Source organism: Diadema antillarum, unplaced genomic scaffold (genome assembly GCF_040938485.1).
Source record: "Diadema antillarum isolate AM-2024a unplaced genomic scaffold, OU_Dant_1.0 scf00000049, whole genome shotgun sequence".
Lineage (NCBI taxonomy): Eukaryota > Metazoa > Echinodermata > Echinoidea > Diadematoida > Diadematidae > Diadema > Diadema antillarum.
The window spans coordinates 1,958,322-1,980,797 of NW_027270938.1; the positions used below are offsets into that span (position 1 = coordinate 1,958,322).

General features: G+C 38.9%; 1 protein-coding gene across 1 annotated transcript in view; it reads right to left on the reverse strand.

The window, feature by feature from the left end:
• The window catches only part of LOC139715521 (VWFA and cache domain-containing protein 1-like), an 83,456-nt gene that overhangs the window by 42,071 nt on the left and 18,909 nt on the right, over positions 1-22,476 (reverse strand). The window contains exon 2 of the mRNA XM_071627088.1: positions 1,066-1,134. Coding sequence (XP_071483189.1) covers positions 1,066-1,134 — 69 coding nt within the window. The remainder of the gene's footprint in view (positions 1-1,065; positions 1,135-22,476) is intronic.

Below are 22,476 nucleotides of genomic sequence, written 5' to 3' on the forward strand. Positions count from 1 at the left end.
AACCAGGGAGGTGAGTCCTCTCACCTCCCTGATCCAACCAAGTTTTGGCTTTTCAATCAGATTGCACTCTTCGGATACAGAGATTACTCCAACCATCATATTTCTCATCCGGTATGTTCACTTGACTCCCGATAGCAAGTGAGCTGCCATCCACCCCATTCCTGAAACCTTTGCGCCGATATTTCAATCACATTTCGCTTTACATGCTCACAAGATCATCAGCCTATCATGTTTTTTCCAGTTATGTTCAGCTCACATCCAGGTCTGGCACCAACCACCTAGTGTCCCCCCCCCCCCCCACGCAAAAATCAATCAGATCTCACATACTTCATAAGAATATGAGAGTATCTTCTCTTCACCTGTTGCATTCGTTGACCTCCTGGAGAGATCGACCCCTCCCCCCACACTCTCCATCTCTTGATCAGATTTCGTTTGGTATGATTTCATTTAGAGAATTGCTGAATCCAATGGTTCCCATGCAAGTACATGGTATACTCCAATATCCAACACAGTGGAAGAAAGACCTTGTACAGCCACAGAGGTCAAATCCCATTTCAGACTGACTGTGACAACTGCAATCACCATGGCAACTGCCAATCAGCATTGAGTACCGGTATATGAATTTCTGACATCGCCACAGTAGACAGCATTAGGCTACAATTACAAGCGACAATTGCTGTTATAAATAACGCCCCTGGTAACTGCTAGAAGTCTGCATGGCAGCCATCAATCGTACAGGCATGGTCAAATTTTGTATTTAAAACAAATGATTACGCAGGAATGAAAATAATGATTCCTAGATAACTTACACTAGATCAACAGAACAGAACCTGGTGATCTACAAGGTTACCATGTACTGTACAATATATGGATTTTAAACACAAATGCATGTTGTACATGTAGTTTACACATCATGGATCCATATATGCCAGAATTTGGAAGCCTGTGACTAATACGTAGTCCCACATATGCATATTCCTGTGAGTGTACTGCATTCTGTTTTCTTCCAGTCTAGTGGGAGCTTCCATCAAACTGAAAACATTGTGAAATTCACATAGCACTTACTCTCTGCACCTGGTACTCATCGCTGGATGTCTGATCTGCGCGCTGGTAGTTCTGGGCATCATAGATTTTCTGAAAAGAACAAATTAAGAATTACAACTGATAAATCATTTGATGAATTGTAATGACGATAACAGCATAAGAATCATTGTTAATTCTCATTGTACACCAAAGGTTCATCAAACATGCACTATTTTTTTTCTTAATGGCCAATAGTACAAGATTTCTCATGAGGAAATTGATGTTTCTGAAGTTATGAAGTCAAAACGAAAACACATGCAAAATTAGTGCATTACTTCGAAGCTCAGGGCTTAACATTAGTGGTGGCCTAGTGGCCCGGGGACCCCTGAAATTGATTTTGGGCCACCAAATTTCCAAAAAGCCTATCTTCCGGTGGCCCAATTGGGTATTTAAGATTCAAAATTGATTGTTATGTCCAGTTTAATACAGGCCACTACATTTCTTTTTCAGGCCACCAAAATTTCAGAATTACAGATTTTAGTGGCCCGACTGGGCTACCAGATATTCGAGCCCTGGAAACTGTTCATGAAAACACACACACGCACACACACACACACACACACACACACACACACACACACACAAAATGCACCAGCCAATACTGGGATCATCACAACTAATTTCATTAGTGGTCCTGATGATGTCGGCAGGAAAAGGAAGTGCATGCTACATCTGATCATCTGCTAGCGAAAAGAGAGAGGAAAAAAAAAAGAAGAAGAAAGGTGGATATGGATCTATCTTTTCACCAGGTTCCAATTTCTCCTCCCAGGGTCTCAAGTCTGCACCGATACACATCTCCTGGCAATATCTCTGGGTACTTGCTATACGCGCTCAGATCTTCTCTTGTATTACAGATGAAGATAAAGTGAATCCATCTCATTCCTCACTACACATTGTATCTGTCCTTGCTTTCCCATCCACCAATCTCAACCATACATCATTCTATCCCTCCCCCCCCCAAAAAAAAAAAAAAAATCTTTCTTCCCTCTCTTCCTTTCAGTCCTCCTCAACCCATCTCTCTCTCTCTCTGTTTCCTTTTCTTTGTCTTCTTCTTTTCTTCTTCTCCTTTCTTTTCTTTGATCATGTTTAACCCTTTGCCTACTTTGAGTGCAGATTGTCACAGAAAACTCTGTAACATTGTACACACTGTCTAACATCCATGGCACAGAAAGGGTTAAAGGTCCTGTTTACCTTTGGAAGCAGTGATTCCTGTTTACCTTTGGAAGCGGTGATTTCAAAAATGTTCAAGATATCACATTTGATGCATATGTGTAGGTCTGTTGTATCACAAAACTTCCTACCATTTGAAATTGTTGCAATAAAGCCAAAAATATAAGGAGATATCACTATGTTTCTCATTAAACCATAACTGTAGACGGTTTAGTCTGTAAACACTTTTATTACAACTATTGTTCACATTTTGTGTATCTAACAACACGTTCACTGTAACATCGATTATTCAGATTGAAATTTTTACAGTGGTTGTTTCTATCCCTGACTCACATTTTAGAACTATTTCAAAGCAGCAATGCTGGGATTTTGTTTCATCTGCAAATGGTAAATTATGTCTTTAACATGGCATTGCAAAGCACACTATTTTTCCCACCTGCCAGAAGGGATATCCAGGGCAAGGGCACCATACTATCACAGAGGCACATGCCAACTTATGTCACTTGTCCCATGGTAACAGTATTAAAGTCATTGGGCCCATTCATACTTTTGGTGTAACACCACAGAAAAAGAAAAAAATAATGTGAGCACAAATACACTGTGAAATACTGTGGGTAATTAGGGTGATTTATATCAAACTTGGCTAGAAATCCATTGTAGGCATGAGAGCTTTGAGTGTGAATCGTGTCATCAAATACTACCCACTGCACTGCGATGTATTTCTCAAATGACCTGGCATAGGCCTACTTCCCATCTTCTCCCCGTACGAGATTTGCACATGCATAGTGCTTACCTCGGAGAGGTGTAATTTCAGGCCAGAAATACCACACTCACAGTATTACATTTATGAGAAGGATACCAACTGAAATATCTTGGTACACTTGTATCTAATGCCATGGTATTTCACTTCAACGAGAATGGCAACAAAAATTACAGTGGTAATTAATACCGAAGTAATTCTCATGTAAATGTACCTATAGTTGCCCCAGCAAGCGAGCAGTAGATCTGTAGCATCCTGCTGTATCTTTTTCTCTGCCACACACAATCTCCCCACATTCTGTAGTAGTAACACATACACAACACACATAATGTATCAAGTCAAATTGTGATACACTTGCACAGAAAACACCTGTTCATCTTGATGTTTATTCTGCAAAAACACACACAAAACAGGTTTATTTTAACTTCTTGACTCTAGTCATAATTATTTGATATGTCAACTCTTGTCTCTGGTCATCGACATGTTTAAACATCTTAACTCTTGGTCGTCATTTCAATCTTTTTGTTGTTGGTTGTTTTTTTTTCACTGCATGCGTTTTTTTCTTTTATAGCTCCACATTCTCATTACTTTACAGATTATACACTCTTGTTGAGATATATTGCTTTCTCATTTCTGCTTTCTTCTCATTCTTCGGCCCTCTGTACTAACAAAACACATAATATGATCATACAAATCCTTTTCCTATTTCCTTTTTTCCCAGGGTTTCATTCCAAACCTCTGCTCAATCATGTACTTCAATCTGCAAACCCCTCCCCAGGCTAACTTTCTCAAATTCCATCTGAGCTCCTCTTTCCAGCTTTTTCTCTGCCTTCATCCCTCCTTCCCCTCTCACCCACCCCCCCCCCCCCTCCTTCTTTCTTTCATCCTACATGTCATATGCACATTCTTTGCCCATCCCCCTTCAGGATACGTGACTCATTCGGTCAGACAGGAACCATCAGGGGAGATAAATGCAATAAAAAACTCCCCAAACATGTACCCAAATCACATCTCTATGATTTCTCCCCCTGCATTCGTTCGTTCATCCCGCCGACAGAGGCAGACTCTTGGCCGACCACCGTGCCAACCGGCTCGCCGACATGAAACGCCAAAGAGAGGAACGGGAGTCCCTACCCTTTCCTCCAAATGCGCACATAAACAATGCGGCATGCATAATCGCGGGCGAGAAGTCAATCGCATGTATACATGAAGGCAACAGTCATCGAAGACCAGATATTCATGATTTTCATGTACTCCACTCCAAAGTAGAGCCGGGTAGGTGATGTTTATGATAGCGTGTGAAAAGCTTTATCTATATTCAAGAGAGGTAGAAGATTAGCCACATATTTTATACATGCCAAAAGCTACGCTTCTGTGGTTTGGTGTAGTGTGCCTTTTCTCCCACAGGCAATTTCTTCTATGTATTGTTAGTGTTCCTGAAGTTTCCATGTTAGCATTCCATGAATATTTAAAATCAAGAAATTTTCATTCACTTGAGCCCTTTGTCATAATTACACAACAGTTTCAGTTTCAGTTGCAGGCTTTTCAAAAGTTTCTTTATTGCTAAATCCAATATCTCTGTTTTAAATTGGCAACACATTTGAGAAAAAAATCATGTTTCTTTCTCAATGGGCAAATATCCAAAAATTTCTTCCTAATTCCACGCAAGATGACTGAATTATGCTTTCCCCATCAACTTCATCACTGATGGCAAAACTGGCATTTAGGTCCACGTTTTGTACTAGAAAAGAAGTGACACACAAAATTAAACAACATTTATCAGATTATGTATCCAAGGGGATGATATTTAATAAGCAAATGTATTGTGTCAATGCCAAATGGAAGCACATCACAAGCCTTGTTTGTTGAAACAAATCCAACACCACAAGGTTCAAATACCTGACACTGTTAAGCACTGCATAAAGAGGCTGTACCAGGAGACTACGGGTGCATACAGTGTGCGTCCAGATAGCTGTGAAAATGACAGAAGGTTCCGGCATACCGGGTGTTCCGATTGACACCGCCGCCTCACCGAGGTGCGAGAATAAGCTCCGCACCGGCCAGTCGCGGGGTGATAATCTGCCAGATTCTATTCTCTTGCCCAGGACGCGAGGTACGACATTCGCCACACCATCCAAGCGTCGGCCCATTGCGGCAAATCTTCACAGAAAAAGGGTGACTTGTCAAGAGACCATTTCAATGCTCCCCAATGCTCCTCCGTTGGGAACAATTTTCATTATACATGATTTTTCCCCTCTTTTTTTTTACGTAATCTCAGTGACCTCCGACACAATTTTCCCCACTCTGTGATCATTAAACTGACAAATGGTGTACTCGCAGCAAAAGACACCCTCTTAATAACACACACTGTTGAGGTTTCAACAATAATGGCCCGCATATTACTCCCCGATACCTTGTTAATGTTCAATTGACGAGATGTGTTGTTAGTTGTTGTTGTTTTCTCACTTGCCTAATGATTGACAGTAATTGGCAAAGCAGACGCTGCAATCCTTTGGGCCTTGTTCTTTGTGAAAGGGAAGGAGAAATCATGCCAAAACTGCAAAGAGAGTGGTGGTAACCACATTCTGTCTTTAATCATGATTACGCACACAGATCACACTTAACGTGTCACGACACAAAATGGTACTCCCGCACCCCATCTGAATACACAATGGTGAAACAAGGTCACCAGAACCCCCTAAGGGAATCCTATTTCTATGATCCAAACATCAATCAGTGCAATGCTGATGATCACCCCGAATGAACAACCGACCAATAGGGAGGCAGCTTTTGGTTCAATCATGTATCTCTGTAATTGCTCATTGATTCCTGAATTCATCAAAATGGGGCACCTCTCTACATACAATGTCGTATGTGGGCCTACACAAGACAGGGAAATATGTAATTAATTTGATCTCCCTTAAATGTTCTAGATTCATCATATTTGTCTGACTTAAAGCTGTGAACAGCTACAAGGGAAAATCTAACATGCAAATTGACTGTATTCACCCAAAGTTTAAAGATTACACCGTGTTATATACAGACAGAATTCAGATGCTGACAAAATGAGAGGCTGTAGATAAACATTATTATAAAATGGGTTCAAGAATGTAGCCAATTGGAAGCGCTGAAATGAGTCACGTGTGCGTGCATTAATTTCTCACTAACATGTACGGCCTGACGTCACAATGTTTACACCAGCAGTGCGCACTCAATCAGTTGTTACAAGTGCGTCGCGCGCTACTATATGCGCTGCCAATCCTGTAAACAACTTCTAGTTTGGGCTGCCAGCCGGCCTTTCTTGTGCATAACATGTGGCGTACGTATACGTACAGTACTTATATGTGCTGGATTTCCGAGTGCGACGTGCGTAAATGTTTGGGACGAACATCTTCGGACATCTTGACTTTTTGACTTGAGCAAGTGCTACATGTAGCTGACTGGTATTGACCTACACAGGTACGTGCAAAATGCTGAACACATTAGTTTTCGACCCATTTTATAAAACAAATGATGCACAGGATTATTTCGTGGAGTTAGTGGAGATGCAGCGCACTTGAGGGTATTTACAATTGTGAAACATGCACGAGGCGAATTTGTATACTAACAGCTCCTTTTATGACACTTACATTAAGTCTTCCAATCTTCTGTTCTACCATACCATATAATACACAAAGCTTATGGAACGTCCCCTTGTATGACCAGGCAATCACATGTGGTCATGAACAACTTTCCTCCTACTTGCCTGTTATGTTTTTTGTTCTTTTTGGTCATTGTTGCATTCTATTTTGATTCATCGTTCAGTGAACATCATGTACATGTTCACTATTGTCTATGAAGATACAGTTCAACTGGACTTCTCTGTGGTATGAAACTGCAATTATAAACTAGAAATGTCGCTATGGCGACTGGTATGCCTCCGCCATAATGCATGATTCTCCTAATAGGTCTATAGTACATGTGGACAATGTGTGATTACATTTTCACAAAATTGGCAAAATATTAAAATGATATGTTTGTCACAAATGTATCGAATGTTCACCTTCCTTGACCTAAGTTTAATTGGATGAATAGGAGAGCATGTATTTGGGGATTTAAGAACTTTAACTTCGACTTTGACCCTTTCATAAGTTTACGCACTTGAGTAATTTTCAAGGTATGGAAAAAAAGTGCAATTTCTGTATTGAACAGTAAATTGTTATCATTTTCATCTGGCCTTTGATTTGTAAGAGAATCACTGTCAGGCAGGTATACATAAATATATACTATTAAAGTTTAAAGATAACTTGAGCCACTACCGAGATATGGAGAAAGAAGTAAGTTCAGCGCTTTCACTTGATCTTTGACATTTTGACCTTTGACCTTCTTGGCAAAAAAAAAATCCCAGAGAATCTCTAGTGGGTTATGCATGCATACATCAAGTTTTAAAAAAATAATCCTGCTGGCACCGCATAAATATAAGGAAAACAGTAAAATTTTGAAGTATTGCCCTTGACCTTTGACCCCTGACCTTTGAGCCCATGAACCCCAAATTCCCTAGATAACCACTGCCAGTCAGTACATGTATATATATATTGTTCCATAAAGATACCTCGAACAATTTCCAAGATAAAGAGAAAAAGTGAAATTTTAACATTTTACTTGACCTTTTGACCTTTGACCTTTTGACCTCATGACCCCAAACTTTCACCAGAGAATCTTAATTGGGTAATACATGTATACACTAAGTTTTAAGAAAAAATCTTCAGGCATTGCATAGATATGGGGGAAATAGTGAAATTTTAAGCATTTGACCTTGACCTTTTGACCTTTGACCTTGAGCATGTGCACCCAAAAGTTGATAGGCACAACTTCACCCCCTAATACACATACATGCCAAGTTTCATTAGGATACCTCAGAAGGTTTTGATAGTTACCTGTCCACAAAATTCATTACAGACGGACGGACGGACGGACGGAGGGACGGACGGACGGACAACCCGAAAACATTATGCCTCCAGCACCACTTCGTGGCGGAGGCATTAAAAGCAAATCAGCATCCAATAATACTTTAACTAGAATGTATTGGATGGTAATCGTAAAGGACAAGTCCACCTTCATATATACATAAGGATTGAGAGAATGCAGTAATATTAGTAGAACACATCAGAGAAAGTTTGAGGAAAATTGGACAATCCGTTCAAAAGTTATGAATACTTTAAGTATCTGCGCAGTCACTGCTGGAAGAGAAGACTACTACAGTGTATGATGTCACATGCGTACAACTATATAAAGAAAATAAAAAGAGAATTTCACAAAACTTTACTTTTTTGATAAAGTGCACATTTCTTCGACTTGCTACTGACGTATGTTAAGGGTAATATTATTCCCCCTGCCTTCTGAAAGAGAGAAGTCGAGTGTTCTTTTGTTATGCGAGAAAAAGGGAAATATGTTGAATTTTCTTTATTCTTTCTTTATATCGTTGTACTCATGTGACATCACAAGCTATAGTAGTCTTTTCATCCAGCCGTGACTGAGCAGAAACTTCAAAAAATCATAACTTTTTAACGGATTGTCCGATTTTGCTCAAACTCTCACTGATGTGTTCTACTAATGTTGCTGCATTCACTCAACCCACATGTCTATGAAGGTGAACTTGTCCTTTAAGAAGGAATCTCTCACTTTCTTCTGTTGTGGTCCAAATCAGAGGCTCCGCAGGAAAACACTACTGTATATGCTGTTATTTTCGCGTAGGCCTACAGATAATTTCATAACCGAGGAGGTCACTGACATTTTCGTGAGATGATGTTTTCGAGAATTGACACAGAGGCCTTCATAAGCGCACTATTAACTATAGAGTACATGGTGACCTTTTTGATGTGTTTTTAAATTCCCGGTCCAACTGTGATTTGTGAAATTCGTGAAAATTATTAAAACCCTTGTGAAAATAACAGCTTATACAGTATATAAGTGATTCAAAGATTCTGAAACGTCTGTTCCTGCGCTCTGCAATTTCTGTTTTCATGAGTGTTTTTAGTGGTACAAAACATCTCACCTAGACACTACAGTCATAATGGCCAAAATTCTGCAACAAAAGAACCATTATACATTCATTTCTCTTATTAAAGTTTTGGTCCTTTACTGAAAAGAAAAAATGGCTTCACTAAAGAAAGCAAAATAAATGAATAAATAAATATACATGTAACTAGACCATGAAACTCTGGATGATCATTGTGTATAAATTGTGAGATATGTTCCTTTGTCTATCCTGTTTACATGATATTACTGCAGCAGTTACCTCAGGGAACAGTCCAGGTTCTGTCTTAAAGCCAATGGGAATAATAGAATTTTCTGGAGTCACCGGGTCAGCACTTGTTTTCAAGCAAGTCAACATTCCTCACTCCATATCCATGCTCAAATGTTCTTTTCCTTCTAGCTTTCTTTGATATCTCATTTCTTTGAAAAAAAAAAATGATGCACAGCATAAGAATCAGGAACACATGAAAGTAGTATAACTAAGAAGTGGCGTATTATGATTAAAAAACAAAATGTTTGCATATCCTCTGCAACATGATTTACTTTTTTGTATCCATCTATACTAAATGACAAGTTATTTTTAAAGGAAACCAAAACCCAAAGAGAAATGTGGATTGAGTGAAAGCAGCAACATTAGTAGAACACACCAGCGAAAGTTTGAGGAAAATCAGACAATCGATGCAAAAGTTATGAGTTTTTAAAGTTTTGGTGTTGGAACTGCTGGATAAGGAGACTACTAGAGGTTTATGATGTCACGTGTGGACAACAATATAAAGGAACAAAGTTTTTTGAGGCCCAGTTACATGAGTATATCAAACTACAAATGTACAAACTTGTTTTATTTTTTGTTTTGGGAAGACTTTGTGGCCATCCTGCGAGAACTTCGCAGCCCACTGGTTGAGAGACACTGAGCTATAATACTCTCACTTCACCTCGTTCTATTAACCCTTTCAAAACCTCCAGACCAAAATCACATTGACTTTGCACACAAACATGTTGCTGATGGAATTGAAAAGCTAATAAAAGTAGATTAGATATGTACACAAAGCACTCCCACTAGGGAACTACAAAGCAATATTGAAGAAAACAGTTTGCAGACATGTCACAAATCACTCCCTCACTCTTTCAAACACCCCCCCCCCCCCCTTTCTTATCAATGTACCTTGCCTAATTGAAAAAGAATGTGTGCATATGCTGGATGAAAATGTCAAGTAGGATCAGTAATGGCTTTGTAATGACACCGTTATCAAAATGCCATGATATTATCTGATTAGCGTGTGTCACGAGCGTACACTGCCATACAGCATATCCACTCTCAACTCCCATGCGACGTGAGGTTAGATACATGTATATGAGGCGGGGGCTGCAGGCACATAATAAACCATCGCCCAGTGCATTATTGCGATATTTTCTGATCCTGTCAGACAAAAAGACCTCATATCAATCTACAGCAGTTAAAATCCCTTCTTTCTATGGGAAAGGAGAAGGGCCAAGAATGCTTGAGAGCGTCATTTCTCACCGGTCCAGGAGATATTACACAAAATGGGGCCCTCTACGTATATCTACAGCCAGCTACCCCCCCCCCCCCCATCCTCCAGCCAAATACCTCCCTATATTTTCCTTTGCAACAACCCTGATAACTATAAGAAAAAGCAATGATAATGATAATCAGTAAATAATAAAACACACATTAGCAAGTTTAAAACCTTTAGATCAAACTAAATTATGAATAGATAACCAGATAAACAAGAAAACACCCCAGATTTATTGTAAAAGCCTAGATTTCTTAACAATCTAAAGCACATTCTACCAGACAGTTGCATGTACAGTACATGTGACGGAAGGGTGCAATCCCCTAGTATCATTTCATTTTTCTTTTCATTTCATTTCATTTATTTCAATATCATCATATCTTACGTACAAGATTTCTTCTTTGGGGTAACGATAAGCTTGTGGAGACTGTGAGAAGGGATGACCCACCCCCACTGACTAAACTGCCAGATGGCATTCGAGGCCGTATGGTTCATTAAACTCCGCCCTCGTCGGCACATGAACTTTCCACTCGCGAGCCATCAATGACAAGGAGAAGGTGCACCAAATTATTTATCTGGCAGGTGTGCAACATCTACTCGAGACTAAACAGGGTGTTCAGACGCAAAAAAATTTATACTGGAACGGTATAGCTATACGATGAATTTATACGTCTGAACGCTAACGAAATGACGTATAGCGAACAACGGTCAGAGCATCGTTTCGAACTAGAACTCGATAACGAATCAGCATTCCATCGTGTCCATTGTTCGTCTGAACGTATGGCGACCATAGAACGGTATAACTGGGAGGGGCTTAATGGGAGCGAGCACGAAAGGTGACCTTGTACTTGTCACTCATGACCACAACAACATGCGCAGTGAGAAACTGCACATCTATACGACCTTTTTTCCAGAATGGTCGAAATGAGCGTCTGAACTGTCTGTCGGCTATATGATGATTCTTTATATGTCGTTTCTTTATCGAGTTTTGGTATAAACTGGCTTGCGTCTGAACAGGGGGGAAAAGTGGGCAGGGGAGGAGTGAGGGGCAAAGCAGCCTGATAACCAAACACATGGCCACACCTGTCTGCTCTGGACATGGCAAAGACACCTTTAAGCCCAATTATACATACGGAATATTGTAAGTACGAGTATTAACACGTTTCACATACTATGTTACAAATAAAAACAGGAAATATAGTGCAACAGGAAAGTGTTTTGTTTGCTATCAAAGTTTGTACCAATGGAACTTATGCTGTCACTATTTTCAAAATATTAAAAGCCTAAAATAAATCTTAATCGATCTTGTATGAAAAATTACGGGAAAATCTAAATTTTCACTGCAATATGGGTACACGTATATCACTAGTGAATGTTAAATCACCTTATAAACATATACTATTAAATGTATCATTTTGTATCATGGTGAATGCCATGTGCATGTAAATCTCAATAGTTAAAGGGGCATTCCAGACAATTCAAATATAATTTCCATCATGTAGTATATAAATAGATAGTGCCATTTAGTTTTGTGGAACTCATTGTAGTCCTTGAGCAGATAAACCAATTTTTGGAAAAAGAAACAAAACATAATACACTGAAAAAAAAGGATGATGACATCGGAGGCTCACATACCAGTAATTGTAATGCCATTATAATATCATTTGCTTAAATTCACCTGTACAGAATTTTGCATGATTCCTTCTTTTGTTCCGCTTCCTTAAGCACCTAATCATGCATTCTTACACAAAGCTGCTGTATCATCATCCTTGTTCATTTTGATTTATTATGAATCTGGAAACATTCTTACTCCTCATCCCAATAACTAAACATTTTGAAACTCTGAATACCGTATAACCAATCTGTAGATGTTCAAATGCAAAAGTCTGAAATTGTTTCGATGCCTCCTTTAAAGTGTTGAGGCTGGCATGAAGGGCTGCTACTCACATACAGAAATCACACTTCAAATGACATTATGAGCAGATATAAATGCAATGCATTTGAAGCATAAATACATTTTATGAATTCATATTGCAAGTCATGAAGTGATATCAATGGTGACTGTCACTATACAGTACAAGTGTAATATTGGAAATTGGGCGAGGACTATTACGATATCGGAAAGATGTTATTGTAGTCCGTGTGATAAAGAGCACTGTCCAGAAGATCACTAGGAGGCAACCATGATCTTCTGCTTGAGCTTCCATCATGTGGAGATAGTGCACATTCAGCAGCACATCTGACGAGACTGGCAAACCTCACCTTCCCTTAAAGGTCCAATTTACCTTTGGGAGCAGTGATTTAAAAAATTCAAGATATCACTTTTGATGCATACAAATGTGTATGTGTAGGTCAGTTGTATCACAAAACATCCTATCATATGAAATTTTTGCAATAAAGCCTAAAATATAAGGAGATATCACTATTTTTTCTCATTAAACCATAACTGTAGACGGTTTAGTCTGGAAACATTTTTATTATAACTATTGATCACATTTTGTATATTTAACAATACTTAACATCGATTATACTACTTCAAATTTTTACACTGGCTGTTTCTATCCCTAACTCACATTTTAAAGGGTGTGTACAGTTCTGGTCGAGGTGTAGATTTAGCTTTTAACATTTTGCGAGATATTCAGAAACCACTCTATGAGATGTCAAAGAGCATGCAGTTCTAAGGGGTATCAAAAGTTTATTCGATGAAAATCGGTTTTGAAATGGCTGAGATATCCAAAAACAAGGTAAAACAAAGAGATCCTAATAAAGTTGGGGCATGTCGCCTTTTATCATATAACACTTTTTTGGATATCTCAGCCATTTGAAAACCAATTTTCATCAAATAAACGTTGAATCCTTCTTAAAATTACATGCTCTTTCATATTTCATAAGAGGCTTTTCATTATCTCACTTAGGAATGTTCAAAACATGAATCCCTACCTCAACCAGTACTGTACAGTCCCTTTAAAACTATTTTGAAGCACTAATGCTGGGTTTTTGTTTCATAATTTGCAAACAGTAAATTATGCCTTTAATCCAACAAAGCGTGCAGACAGGGCATTTTATTTTTGGGTTTGTTTGTTTGTGTATTTTTTCTCAACCCTAACTGCCGCCAAATCAATGCACCCTAGCTAATTGAAATTTATCTGCAGCATGCATGTGCGAGAGGGGAAATGGAGGTGGGGGGGGGGGGGGGAATGTCGGTGTGATCAATAATGGGAGTTTAATGACAAACACATACACACACACACAAACGCACATACACACACACACATACACGCCAAAGTGTCGCAGCCGTATTCCGACATTTTTGCCAGGTTTTCTATCTACCTGACTGTAGGCCCATCAAAAAGGGGATTCCAGCGCCTGCATTCATCAATGCCAATTTGATTTCCATGTCTGCCCAGCATTGCGGATAAATTATTGATGCAGTGCTGCCAGTCCTTGGAATGATTTTACATTCAATACTCATATTCAATAGTGGTGCAGCCAAGCACATACAAATATGTATGAAAGCAACGCTGAAACAGACAGGCTACTGAAGTAGAAATCTCTATCATTCATCCTTCACTCGTCTTCACATATATATATATATATTTTTTTTTACTAGTTCTAGGGGAAAAAAATATCTGGCATAGCAAAAGCACATCTAATTTTGATAACAACAACTTTGAGTTGCACAACTGAAACATATTGCATGAATGGCAATAATGAAAAGGCAGATATCTTACATACCGTACAATATAAAAGCAAATTTATCAACTTCTCACTATACCCACTTTTACTACTACTACTACTACTGCCACTACCACAGTTGCAACTTTAATTTTTCCCTCTTCTACATGTTATTCATCTTCTTATAGTATGATTTATGTAAAGTTTCATAGAGGTGTTTCTCTCTTTCCTGAATGTAATAAATTACCATCATTAGTGTCTTGCTAGGAAAATAATAAAATACAAAACTTATCTCAAACCTTATTCAGTGTGCCTACAAGTTTGAAACCTCTAGATAGTAGTACTGGAGTAATCCATCTGGGTCATCAGGTAATTTTTTGCTGCAGAAATTATTCTATCTCTAATTCTATCTCATAATCATTAAATTGGCAACTCTGCATTTCACCTCATATTTTCGACATTTGAAAAAGATTTCATTTATGGAATTGGATCCATCAGCTAATCTGCACCAAATCAGAAAAAAAAAATACACAAAAAATAGAATTTGCAACAGAGACATTAACTTTTCTCTTCATACAATGTCTTGCCAATTGAAGGATCAATTAAGATTATAGTGATTTAGAAGCTAAGTTGGCAACCAAAATTAACAAAGGTATGTGACCAAAATACAGCTCAAATGAAAGAGAAGCTTTTATTCTATCTTTGATATTAGATACTCATAATGAACGATAAAAAAATATCATAAAAATACAGCCAAAAAATGGCAGTACTCTGACTTCTTGGACATGATGAATTAATAAAAGAAAAATATTCCACACACACCCAAAAAAAAAAAAAACTGCTCACAGATTGTGTTCTGTGTGGCAGCATTGCTTGATTTAATCCATGTTCACGGGACACAGCGGTGACCAGACACCGCAACAACTTTGCTGGAGACTACCAAGTGTTAATAACTGCTTACCCATGCTAGCCTCGTTACAAGCACCGTCGTCTGCTTCTTTACAATCCCATGTCTTCATAGGCCATTCAAAACTTGGTGCAGTTGCAATCTTCTGTTAATACCTGTCAGAACCTTATGTACAGTACATATAAATACTCAGCTATGAATACCTTCTTTCAATTGATTATTCAAAAGAAAAAAAATCACTGTGTTGCTGAACTCTGCTGATTGTATTTCACAAGAAATTTGTTCATTTTTAAACTTTACTTATAAATGCTTTAATGTGAGAATATACAGCAATTAAAATTTGAACGATGTGAGCAGGTGCATTTTAGAAGGCACTGATTTGCTTGAATTGAGAGCAGAAAGAGGAGAGGGAAAAAGGGGTGGAAAAAACCTCCATGCAACTACATGCATTCCAAGTCTGCCAACTACCGGTTATTTTCGGGAAACAAATTTCTTTTGTTTTGATCACACCCACAGAAACCAGTTTGCTCCTGAGAGAGAAAGTGGGAGAGGAAAGTCTTCCATTGGACAAAATTGATGACACCTTGTGCAGATGCTGTCATAACTCCAGCAGCAAAAATATGATGCGTATTAAAGCTCTCGCCGCACTCTGGAATTGCACCCTCTGTGTATGGTAGGGTACTTGACTAGTCTGCATCCACGACCAAACTTCGTCTAATATCCCACCTTCTGTTTCTAATATATACACATGATGTCATTCTACGAGCAATTGCAAACAAACACACACACACACACACACACACACACACACACACACACACACACAAAGTTAATCACCACCATTTGTGTCCATACATTTGAAGAGCATTGATTAACATACTTAACACACAGACCTTCATCTCAGTGACAATCAATTACACAGAAAGCAGATTTACTCTTTCTACAATGCATACTATACATTACAAATGGATATCAGTCAAAATTGCACCGGACAATTGAAATCGCAAACATGAGAATGCTCAGAAACTCTGCATAATTAGTACTTCAGGATTGTATGACAGAGTTGTGGGGTTGTGGGTGGCGGGAGGGGTACAATTTCTCTGAACTATCTCAAACCACATTCATATTACTGCAGATTATATCCCATACATAATATTTTGTGCAAGTACAGTTGTATGCCCTGACTGAGTTAATGAAACATGCAAAAATGAAGAAAGCACACAATACACAAGAGTAAATCAATAATTACACAATTCTAAAAGGCATGTCTCACTGCATACTGTTGAAGACTGTATCACTGAGACTAGAGTCTTGCACTGGGAGAATACTGCCATCCCAAGGCACAAATCCAGCCAGAAATCAGCTCCATATTTTTGCTGGGCTCCCGTTTCACCCCATGAGATATGCCGGCTGCACGAGGACCATTTTTCAATCAAATCTACCATCCAGACTGAATTAATTTCAATTCTGGTGTCTTTATTCTGCTTCTCTGGGCTGTCAGGCTGGGGGAAATGGGGCTACATCATTACCAGGGCTAATGTAACAGGGACTGTATCCTTGTCTACATTCCAGCAATAACTAGGGTCTAATCTCACAGTCAGCAAACTTTTATACAGACAATATCCTGCAACAATAACAACAACAAATGATAATAATAATAACCCTTGAAAAAAAAAAACTTCGACAGGGGCAATGCCACCAGAGAGATCTGTTACACTGTAAAATGTAATGTATACTTCCTGTTGAAATCTTCCCAGCATAGACACTACATCACCCTCTCAACTAATCCTGGCAATAAATAACTGATGTACATGTAAATACAGGTCCTACATGCAAAGATGAACACTACCAACTGATTCAGAATGAATAGAGGACCATGTGCCACGTTATACAGAATCTACAATAACTGAAAATGTGTGTAACAAATCGAGAATGCTGCTAGCATTATTAGCAGAAATCCTCCACAATTAAATGAACCCTGTGAGTTATTATGATGACCTAATATCAACTTTGGAACCCTTCATGGTCAGTCATAAAGTAAACTAATTTACACTATTAAAACACAATGATTTTTATGGAAAATTAAATGCTTGCTGGGCTAGTGTGTGAAATGCACATTCTATTGTTCTCCACACTATCTACAAATGTTTTGTGTGTAGACAATTAATTCCAGTGTTACGTTTTATCTATAAAAGCTGGGGGGATGTTATTCAATTGTCATGCTGAGCACATTTTACCAAAGTTAGCACTGCTGTTTTCAAGAAGTTATTGTAATTTGACACAGGGATAAATATTGCCATCAATGTCCACGAAAGGTCAATCATATGATGCTATTTTTGGGGGGTTTCATTTACCTCATAATTATACTGTTGATTCCCATTCATATTACAACATTCTCAGTACCACTTATGATTAGTCTCCAGTCAAGACTGATCATTTTTAGCAATTTGGTGGCAAAACAAATTGACAAAAGAACATGGTTGGGGGAAATAAATGGTACAATAGAGTTCTGGTCAGGCTGAAATTAAAGAGTTTATGGCTTGTGTTGTGTGCATTTCTGTGGACGTGAGTGTGTGTGTGAGAGAAAGAAACCCTTGTGTATGCATGACTCCATGAGTGTGTGTGTGTGTGTGGGGGGGGGGGGGGGGGGGGGGGGGGGGGGGGGGGGGGGTATTGTTCACCATCACCACTACCCCACGGGAATTTTGTTCATTAAAGTTCTGTCTAGCCATCCATTTACAGAGCCATCCACGCAGTAATGATTTATCAAATCACTGCTCACATTTTCTCTCTCCCATCTCTACCTCCCTACCGATCTTCGGGGTGGGGCATTAAGAGCCAAAAAGGATTAGTGCCGCAAAGGTAGAGGAAGAGATAAACACAAGCGGGGGAAATATGAAAACCATGAAAAATTGGAGCCACACGGAGGTCAGCCAAATTGGAATGTACTTTGGGGAATTCCTGTAAATTGACTTTTTACGACAAGCACGGAGGGGCTCATTCATAACATAAGTGACTCTATGATATATTTCAATATTGAAGTATTGCCAGTACACATTATATTTGTCATGCAGCAACCGTAACTTCCTTTGTAGTGCATGCGCATCTTTGTTGACGAGAGTGAGATGTCGCCGATGAGGTCACATGGGTAAACGGCGAAATGCAACTGTACGGATCAAACCCTTATAGCCACACTTGAGATTCACCAGAGTCGACTGGAGAGTTGTTTCTATGCATATCATATGCTATCATTATGTATCGGCTATACAAGGCAGCCTATCATCGAGTTACATACTATTATATTTCCCATACCAACAAAGCTCATTTATCATACGTTAAAAAAGAACATGCCCATTAAAGGCGACCCAAGCCTATATCTCAAACTTCAAAGGTAAAGAAGGCCTTAATAAATAAAAAATAAAAAATAATAACTCAATCATGAATAAAATGCTGCCAAATGATACAAAGTTACATTATTCCAACATGTATAAACGCTATCCATATCTTATGAAGATGCAACTATCAAAAGGGTCATACATGTACTTGTCACTATGGAAGTTTCAAATCCTTTATTTTTTACTAAACCTCATTTCCTCCATGTGAAATCGGTGTTCGATATCATAATGATTTTTATATGCAAAATTAAACCCACACAAGCGAACATAATTGTGTGTAAGTCAGGATTGAAAATGCCATTTGTTGTTCTTTCTCCCATTTCCTTTGAATGCTTAAAGCTTTCTTCAAGTTGTCATCATAATCCAAAAGCCAGGGTCTGTTTTAGTATGGATTCACAACATTTGTATTAATCAATGTACACACTGCCATCACAAATTCAGTGCTGTGAGGTACCTTGCCCTTAAAGAGTCATTCTGTAATGGCCTTACAATATGTCTTGAGATATGGTGTATGTAAGGGCTAATGCATACTACGTAAATGTCTCTATTAAGTAGTTACGACATGGATACGATTAGCACCTTTAAAATTTGACACACAAACATACATACATACCTTACTATGAAAGGGAAGAGGTACAGTGGATTGGGGCTGTCACTGTGTACATACATACATGCACGTAATGTACAACAGAGGGGTGAATTTCTATTTTTCATTCTTAGGGGCTTGGCAGGAGAAGATTTGAGTAAACAGAGGGAGAGATCTCCCTCTCCAGCGGCACCTCAATCAGCGGACTTTTCTCCCCGCTCCATCCCCAGGTATTAGCTGGAGACATGAAACCAATCGGCAGCGGGCCGCGGGAAGAGCTACACGTGCCTGCCTGCTGATGCTCACCTTAATCCCTGCAAGGCATCTTACCAGAGTGAGAGAGGGGAGAGATGGAAGAAAGAAGGGCAAACTCTAGAAATGAAGGATGAGGAGGGAGAGGAAAATTAGGGGGCAGAATTTAGAGAGGGAGGAGAGGGGAGCAGAAAGTGGAAGTACTAAGAGGAAACATTTAAAGGGAAAGTTTATCCAAATATGTATATAGTATGTGGATTGAGTGAATACAGTGCTCAATATCAATAGAACATGAGTACAGTCAAAGTTTGAGGAAATTGGATAATCCGTTCAAAAGTTATGACATTTTAAAGTTTTAGTACATTACAGCTGGATGAGAAGGCTACAACATCTTATTTACATCACACCAGAACAACGATATAAAGAAGACATAAAGCAAACTTCACAAAATTTCATTATTCTACCATAATGAAAGAGCAATTGACTTTAATACCTCTTTCAGAAAGCAGGGGGAATAATATTACCCTTAACAGATGTCAACAATACATGTAAGTAAAAGAAATGTGTACTTTTCATTAAAAAATCAAATCATGTGAAATTCTATTTAAATCTTCTTTGTATCGTTGTTCCAGTGTAATGTCACAAACTGTTGTAGCCTTCTCATCCAGCCGTAGCTGCGCTAAAACTTCAAAATGTCATAACTTTTGAATAGATTATCCTATTTTCCTCAAACTTTCACTGATGTGTTCTACTAATACTGCTGCACATTCACTCAATCCATACTTACATGTATATAAGGGTAAAACTTCCCCTTTACAAGCTGTAAGTACTTAATAGAGGAAAAGGAAAGTTCTAATCCAAAGAAGGAGGAAGAGGGAATAGAATTAAAGACCCAGTAGTGTGGAGAGACATGGGTGGCTAAAATAAATTGATCTTCATTCGCTGCTCACCAGGGTACATCAAAAAAACTACAAACAGCGCCCATCAGCAAAATAGGCCTATGTGCAATAATGTATGCCCATTGGTATCACCGTATTAACAGTCGACTGCAGTCATCACGATTCTTTGGCTGTGTATGTAATGACATAGAGATCAGTGATAGGGCTGTACACAATTTGTTATAAAATGAGGATTCTCAAATATATCCAAACAGGGCCAGCCTCCCCACGCTATGGTATCCTCAAGCTACCAAGTCTTTTGAAAAGAGGGGTAGGAGAAGAATGACAGGATAAAGACATGGGAAAGAAGGAGAGGTGAAGAGGAGAAGGAAGGAAAATAGAAGGAAGATTAAAGGAGGTGGAAAAAAAGAATAATGTGGATGGGGAATAAGAGGACATGGGAAGAGGGAGATGGTGTAGAGAAAGATAGAAACAAGAAGGAATGATGGAGAAAGAGAACATTAGGGAAGGGCAAAGACAGAGGAAGAGGAAGAGGATGAAGAGGAAGGAAAGGATGACGAAGATGAAAACATGGAAGGGACCAGAAAGGAAGAGGGAAGATGAACACAAGAGGGACATGCAAGATGCTTGTCAAGATTCCTGTCTCCAGTGTTTCATATCCAAAGAAGGATGCTTTGAATACACTTCAGTGCTTCATTAAAGTGAAGCCAACCAGACCGCTGCAAGAGCTCATACCACTGCCAGGGAACAGAATGATCTCCTACCATGTAGGTAATGTCAAAATTGCCGCTACCTCACAACGGCTAGGATATCCTTTTTACAAATTGTGCATCCAGACGGTGACCCTGTTCACCATCGAAATCTTTGACCTGGTCCTTGATTCATTTCAGACTTCTCATAGAAATGCAGATACGTCATGGCAAGCACTTCATGACTTTCTGCACTGTGTCACTGATAGATAAACAAATACTATCTGCAAGGGGAAAAACACAATTTGCCCAGCAGAAAAAATTTTTTTCATTTGGTCACAAAAGAAATAACTGAAACAAAAAGATAGAGATCCTTATATCATATGAGTGAGTGGAACCTCCCTTCACATTATTCCTATCTATACAGCTCAGTTCGTTCAGAGCAATTCCATTATTAAAATGCCAACACAAAAGCAATGAGTCATGCAATATGCAAGAATGTTGTTCAGATGAACAGCTACCAGAATACAGAATACAGTGCCTTCTTAAAGCATTCGCCATCTAATCCTGCATGAGGAAAATTGATTCGAGTTTCCCAGGATGAGAAACTGCTCAGGTACATGCACAATGTCTTAAAGTTCATATTAAGTATTAATCTGCAACTGCCTTTGAAAGTTAGGCACAGAAATTCCTAGACCACCTGAGAAATGGTCTAATTCTCAGCGTGAAAGGATCTATGCCACACAAAAACAGCTTCAGCAAAGTCTATGAAAAAGGGTTTGAGATGCAAGCAGTGGAATGATATTACTAAACTTGATACTACTATTAAAGAACTCCATTTCACTGATCAAAAGTTAGTCCCCCTTTCCCCTCCTCCCCCTCCCCTCCCCACCCCCATGTAGTGAGTTCAATGGTGATTCACATTGAAAAGCTCATCCAACTGATAGATCATTGAAATCACTCATGCTGCTGCCACATGGCAAGGCACATGCCACCATACTGCCCATACAGTTAGAGACGCTCAACAGTATGGCTTTTTCCACGGTTTATTTTCATCCTCTTTCATCTCCCATTTTTCATACAAAGTACTGTAAAACATGATATATTCGCGGCATGAATTTTTCGCGAATTGGAGCCGACGGCCTTTTTTTGCGGCATGAAATTTTCGCAAACTGCCACTGGCATTCAATGCATGTAGTGTAGACAAGAACTTTCACATGCATTTTAATTTCGCGAATCTTGGCGCTCGCGAAATTAAAATGCACGCGAACATTCCTCGTTTTACAGTATGTGAGGCATAAATCCACCACTGCTACACATCTGAGCCCCATTTCATGAAAAGTTGATATGGTAGCAACTCTTGCTGGAATGGCAATTGTCATAGTAACGACAAGAATCCAGCTTCCTGATTGGCTATTGCTATTGGAAGTTGCCACTCCAGCAAGAGATGCTATCCTAACATCTTTTATGAAATGGGGCCCAGAATTCTTCGAAAAAATTATTCAAAGATTCC